The sequence below is a fragment of the Limulus polyphemus genome, unplaced genomic scaffold (assembly GCF_000517525.1).
Source record: "Limulus polyphemus unplaced genomic scaffold, Limulus_polyphemus-2.1.2 Scaffold3652, whole genome shotgun sequence".
Classification (NCBI taxonomy): domain Eukaryota; kingdom Metazoa; phylum Arthropoda; class Merostomata; order Xiphosura; family Limulidae; genus Limulus; species Limulus polyphemus.
In genome coordinates, this window is record NW_013669262.1 from 103,636 (window position 1) to 110,894 (window position 7,259).

Here is a 7,259-nt window from a genome sequence, read left to right on the forward strand (position 1 = left end):
AAAAAAAAAAAAAAAAAAGAGAAGAAGAGCACTGATAGTCCATTATGTAGCTTTGTGCTTAACTTCAAACAAACAAACCTAAGTAGCGTTAATGTAACATTTGTATATTCTGAAAATGCCTGTTCATGAAAAATTTTCGTTTGTCCATTAATCTAATATCTCTTTTTGTTTTCATTCTTTGTGCATTGTGAATTTTACAATCTTGCTTGATTTTTTATTTGTATTTAGGTCTATTCTTGCATGAACCGAGGGCAGTCAGGTGCTTTTACGACTTCTCTGTCTATTACTACACGAGGGTCGTGGCTTGTACCCCGAGCAAGAGTACAACATCTGATCCTTTCCTAGACCATATCCATGTATGTAATACATTAGTATACTAAATTTCACAGTTTCGCTGTGCAAAGTGATAGGTTTACCTGCTAGCAGAAAGTGACTTGTTTTTGTATTTATGCCCCCCCCCCCCCAGTGGCACAGTGGTATGTCTGGAGGACTTATACTGCAAGAAACCAAGTTTCAATACCCGTGTGGGCTGAGCAAAGATAGCCCTTTGTGTAGCTTTATGCTTAATAACAAACAACAGTAATAGTGCATGATATAGACCTTGCATGCATAATACGCAAAATTATTGTAGTTATTACTGCGAGTAATATTGATGCAATAGAGCAAAATTCATATTTTGTTCAAGAAATACAATTTATTTAATGCTTTCAGATATTCTCCGTTGCCGTGTCGAAGGTTAATTATGAGGAAAAGTGGTTACTGGAAACAAAATCTGCATAATTAACATTCTGGGTGTCATATTGCATACACCACGGAGTTTAACAAGCATATAAACTCCGTGTCATCCTACAAATATTTTCGTTTATAATTGCTTAATTAATAAGTGTACACTCTCAACTCCAAAAGTTTTATTTCTTATTAGAGTGAGATTGTAAATTGTTGTGAATGTTAGAAAATGTTTCTATTCACTGTATATTATGTAATATACAAATTAATTTATTCAGTGGCTTAGAATAATATTAACAGTATAATATAAACTACAATTAGCCCTGTACTAGTCATGTAATGTTTGGGTTCTTGGGTACTCTAAACTTTGAAATGACTCGCGTGCCACAGAGTTTGATATTACTAAAGTAAATTGAACACGATGTTTGTAGGTTAGGTGGGTGGGATTTTGTTTATACTTATTTGAAGCTTGAATTTATATGTTTTCTTCTATTTTTGCATAAAAAAGTACTTTGAGCTTATGAACAGAGTGCGAAATATTTCGAATGTTATGATAAAATAAGTTGCAGCCATAGAAAGTAGAATGTTTTTTAACTAATTGAGTAAGTATAAACAACTAATTTAGATTACAACTACAGTACAAGTTAAAAACGTCTTTGAATGAAAGTTTTATTATACCTTGTACTTGTACTATAGTTCAATAATATTAATAGTACTTAAATTTTGAATTTAAATTAAATAAACGTACTTTTCAAGTATTTACAAATACGTTGTGGCTGTTAGTTACAGTTTGTTAAGTGTCATACTACAATATCGCCATGGGTAATATGAATACTCCAAACAGATTCTGGTTTAACAAATTTAAAGGGGAATATCTGTAATATTAACATATATTTAGTTATGTCTAAGAATTAGTGAACTAAGTTGTGTGTTATTATAATGTTTCTTTGTGTGTGCGTGTCCTTACCAATACTAGTTCTTGTTACACATATCTATGTTATAGCTAAATACTGAAATAAATGGGAAGGATGATTAATAAAGTAGACGTAATTATTCTAATTCCAATAAGATTAAAAATTCTACTAAATAGCTTTAGTAACATCTGTTCTGATACTGAATATTTTTGGTAAGATTGTTTATTGTAATGACATTTTTGAAATGGATGAATTATTAGTTTTGTAAAGCCAAGTGTAATGAAATTATAGATGGATTATTACTATTAGTTATATAAGGCCATGTGTAAGGTAAAAGCAGTCATGAAATGATCACTTGTGAGAAGCATTTTTTATTTTATTTTTGTTACAAAAGACTTTAAAGAATATGTAACAACTAAACAATATGTTAATTTAAGGAACTAGGAATTACTCTGTTTTAAGTAATTTTGGGAGTTCCTATACAGATATCATGCCTGCTGGATTATTTCATTTCTGTGTTAACAGAATAATATCTTGTACAGATGTGGAGAGTTGTGTCTTGTTTTCAAAGCATTAACTGTATTTAAATTTCCAAGCCATAAATCAATACTTATTGTCCTAAAAGACATGTGGTAAAGCCTTTTTTATGATTGTTTCATAAGTTTGAAAAAATGTCTTAAATTATATAAATACATTCTAAGAAGTTCAAAATATCTGATGTAATTCTGAAGTTTTTTAATTTCAAAATTGTTTGATTTCTTCTCCACCATGTTGTGAGTGACAAGTAGAGACTTGTGCATGGTGCTGACCTTTTTCCAACTAAGACGAAGCATTACTTTTCAGTTCAAAAAGTTCAGGTTGGGGACAAATGGTTTTTACAGATGTCAAGTTATGATGTAGTTTACTGTGTTTAATGTTTGTCAAAATGACATTCACAACATTTATTGTTCTCATAATAATTTGATGAGTCTTTCAGGTACTTTTCATCCTCATCATATACATTACTAACATTCTCAAAATCTACATACTGTTTTCTGTGCTTGAGGGATCTAGAAGTGCTTGAAATACTTTTCTCTAGAACAGATATCTTGATTGTGTGGTCATTTAGATTTATGTTTTAAGAGGTTCTGGTATTTTACATGGTTTATCTTAAACAGTATGTCTATGAGACAATCTTTAAAGCCCTTGTACGAGTGTTGTCTTGTGCCTTTTCAAAGTTCTATACTAAAGTTACATAACTTTGCCCTATAGCACATACTGATTTAGCACTAGAAGATACCCATGTCTTCAAACATTTTGGATGCAATATTATTTTTGTAATAAAAACTCTATTTCCTGATTGATTGACATTTCTCTTTATCAATGTCTCCAAAATGACACCTTACACTCAATTCACTTTTGAGACTGTTTTAGTCCTTGTGATTTTAAAGGTCCTAATATGCCCAAGATTTATGTACTTCTTAAATAATAACATATTTTTCCAATACTAACCACTTGTGTACCTTTATTTTCTCCTACCACTGTTCCTGCTTCCAGTAACTAGAAAGTCTTAACTGTATTTACAAGAATCACTGACATTAGTAGAAGCTGCCACCATTTCATCACCTGGTTTTTCCCCTTGGTTGTGATGTTTATGTAGGCCTAGTTTATTTGACGTTAACTCCATTGTCCTTGTTTTTACACCGCCTTCAATATCCATAGGATCACAAAAATTCACTTGATTCTTCTAAGACGTTAGGACAGTTAACATCAAAGGGAACCATTTTTCTTTACTAATCTCAAAACTGACTGGCTGTTAAGAATATGTAAATATACTGTACATAAGTGTATCATGAAAACTGTGACAATAAACTGTATACAAAAGTAAGTACTGTATATGTGTGTATATATAAAACAAGTACTGTAATGTTTACATACCATGAAAATTGTGATAAAACTTTTACAAAAATAACTTTTTTTTTTCCCCTTTACTTAGCAATGAATAATATGTTAAGAAATAAACTTTAGTAGAAATAATTCTTTATTATCATTTGAGTCAGTAAAAAATAAGCGTTTCTAAAGATTATAACATTCTGAAGTGTGCTGGTATATGTGTGTGATGTTCTGAGAAGTGCTGGTAGGATATACCATTTAAATACTGGCCCATTTTAACCACCATACAGATATATATTTGTAAAAACTTTTGTGCACATAATATAAATTCATAAGTAGTCTCCACATCACATATTTGATGATGATTTCAGTTTCATTGGTCATGTTCTTTGAAATTTAAATTTTTTTGGTCAACATCGGAACTTTAGAAGACTGTTGTGAGTTGAGGATTTCATCAGTTCTCGGAGAAGTCTTGATTTGTTATAATGATAGTTACCCAACCTCTGAGGGGCACTTGAGCTGAGGGAATGGGAAATCAAACCATCTGTGTACATCACGAAGTAGCCCACATTAGAACTGGACAACCAATGGAATTTGCTAATTGATTATTCTCACATGAAATGGCTAAAAAATTAAAAGTAATACCACTAATAATGTTTTTAAATGCTTTGTTGGCAGAGCACAGATAACCTACTGTGTGGCTTTGTACTTAACAAACAAACAATTATATTGTGAATCGTGGCTGTAATCAAATAAGCTGAAAAACTTGAATTAATAAAAAATCAATAATGAAAAAATCATAATGGTGATATTTTGATTACTTGATAGTTGGAATAATAAAAAAACAGTCAAATTAGAAACACTGATCTATTTATAATTTTGATTAATTGGTTATTTTACATAACATGGCTATAGTACTGTTTGTGTAATTGTATTGTTAACATGATATTGCAGGATTGTGTATGATGGTCTGGTATCAGGTATCTCCCATTCTTTGTTCCTAAGATTATATTGTAAGTTAAAAATGAATCTTATTTGTTTAGAGTAGGAGCTAACTGTGTTGGACATGGATCAGTTTGGTTATGAGAACACTAGTGTGATCTTTGGCATAAACACTGAATAAAACATGTTCTTAACATGCCAGATATTTACTAAAGTATTTGTATAGTAATTTGTTAATTATGTTACGCCTCCAGTCGTTACTTAATTTTCCGTAAATTCGTTCCGACGAAACTTTAGCGACACAAGTCCTTTCTTAAATAAAACTGGTTTATTCTTTCCGAATACAACTTTACCGATACACTTAATTTCAACAGTCGCTCTATAACAAACGCTAGAACGTCTCACGTGCTCAACAATACTCAATTATACACTTTCTGACTGCAGTTCAATTACTCATTACCTACACATTGTCCCGTCACGTTGTGATCATTTTATATATATACCAGACTACCCCAATCTAGTAATCTCCCGACAATTCACGAAGGTTCGAGAAAGAAGTGGCGTGATACTAGTCACGTGACCTCGCTGACCCAACAATTACTTATTGTTGTGTCAAACTGATTTGTATTTTTTTACTAAGTGGGTAGACTTGGGCTTGATTCCTAGATGCATGTGTTTGAGTTGATGGAGCACAGGGTTTTTACATCTGATATCCTGGGTCAAGCTCAAGTTTTTTAGTGAGTTTCAGCTCCTGAGAAATTTCTGCTGTGTTGCTGTATTTAGTAGTAGGCTTTGGATAAGCTAAGTAAAATATTATGGATACTTATGGCAATCCAATGGCTTGAAGATAGATGGATGTGTTTGGTTGAGATAGGTATTTATATTTACATGTACTAGATGAAAAAGGTGAATAAAGTGTGCAAAATACATTAAGGGTTTACATTTGATTACTTGAAAGAAATTGTTTATTTATAGAGAAGTAATAGGTAATTGTTTGAAAGAGTTTAGTACAAGTAAGAGATTGCTATGATGTGAAATTCAGAGAAGTTTACATGTGATTAAAAGAGATTTCTATATTGTGGGAAATTTGTAGAGGAATTTACATGAGATTGTTTGTGTGAAATTCATAGGGAAGATAACGTTTGACTTATTGAATGAAGTCACTAAATGTTTAAAATCTATAGTGTGTAAAATTCTTAGAATTTAATGTGATTATTTGAAAGCAACTGGTACATTAGTAAAATTTGAAAAGAAGTTTACATGTGATTAAAACTTGTGTGATAATCATAGAGAATGTTATGTGTGATTGTTTGAAATAAATAGCTCCATGTGACTGAAAGAGATCACTACATTAGTGGAATTGAGATTTCATGTTTTATTGTTTTTGAAAGAAGTTGCTATATGTGTTAAATTCTTAGAGAAGTTTAATTGTGATTGAAATAGACCATGGCTTGAGATTTACATCAGCATATTTAAAGTGTTTCTTGTAAAATCAAGTATTTCAATACTTGTAATTTGAAATTGGTAGTTTTGAATTATTTGATTATCATTAAAATCAAGTCATATGTTGCTTTGAACCTTGTCATATATTGCGAACTATAGTTTGACATTCTGAATACATACAACTTTAGTTATTTTTTATACAAATTTTTAGACAGTTATAAAGCTACAATGCAGAAGTACGCTCGGTTTGAAAATGATAGTGTTGGTGTTGTAGAAACTGACCATGTCGATGTCCAGCTGAAGGGCAGTATTAATAATTCATGTGATTTAAAACAAACTGGTATTGAAGCTTTAGATGGAAATAAAGATGGGAAAGTAGTTGTTCAAATATCAGATCCAGCAGGAAGCACCCATTCTCACTTGAATTTAAGGTAGGAATATTTCATTTAGTGACATTTGTTAAAAATATTTGGTACATAAATAATTTTTTTGTTTTTTAAATCCTTTTTAACTCACCATATAATAATCTAAACTACTTTGTGTTTGTGAATAATTGACTTTGTATCTAATTTATTATTTGTTATTATACGGTGGGTCAATTGTTTAACAATTAGATTACAGATTTAATTTCACGAAAGATAAAATTGTAAAATATAATCTGTGATGTAGAGGCCTAGTGCATCCATAATAATACCAAATAATAAGTTTGGAACAATGCTTTAATATCATTCACATACCTAACTTAATTTAGGTTACTATATCTGAGTTAAAAATGACTTAACATGTTATATACTTATCATCATTATAAAGGGCTTTACTGTATTTCTTTGGTTTGCTTACCTAAGCTGCACTGTTGAGCCTTGAATAGATTATATTTAAAATTTTACCTTAAGTGAAAAACAAAAGGAGATTTGTAAGCTAAATAATATCTGTTGAAATAACTATACATGTTTTAATATATTATTTTCAAGACAACCAAAGAATTTAAAAAATAATATCACAACAAATTTAATTTTCTTTATTTGAACCATTCTAAACTGCAAACATATTTATAAACTATAGGAACTTTAGCCATTCAAAACTACAAACATGTTTATAAACTATAGGAACTTTCAAACATATTTATAAACTATATTAGTTTTGAATGGCTAAAGTTCCTATAGTTTATAAACATGTTTGTAGTTTTGAATGGCTAAACTTCCTATAGTTTATAAACATGTTTGTAGTTTTGAATGGTTAAAGTTCCTATAGTTTATAAACATGTTTGTAGTTTTGAATGGCTAAAGTTCCTATAGTTTATAAATATGTTTGTAGTTTTGAATGGCTAAAGTTCCTATAGTTTATAAATATGTTTGTAGTTTT

At 30.3% G+C, this 7,259-nt stretch overlaps 1 protein-coding gene across 3 annotated transcripts in view; it reads left to right on the forward strand.

Annotated features, from left to right (window-relative positions):
* Positions 1-1,108: 1,108 nt before the first annotated feature.
* The window catches only part of LOC106469777 (phosphatidylinositol 3,4,5-trisphosphate 3-phosphatase TPTE2-like), a 15,572-nt gene continuing 9,421 nt past the window's right edge, over positions 1,109-7,259 (forward strand). The window contains exons 1-2 of one of the 3 annotated variants that reach the window (XM_022398335.1): positions 1,109-1,162; positions 6,101-6,328. In XM_022398335.1, coding sequence (XP_022254043.1) covers positions 6,126-6,328 — 203 coding nt within the window. In that variant the 5' untranslated portion in view covers positions 1,109-1,162; positions 6,101-6,125. Of the gene's footprint in view, positions 1,329-6,100; positions 6,329-7,259 lie in introns of all 3 variants that reach the window. The other 2 variants (XM_022398333.1, XM_022398334.1) reach the window with 2 other exon arrangements.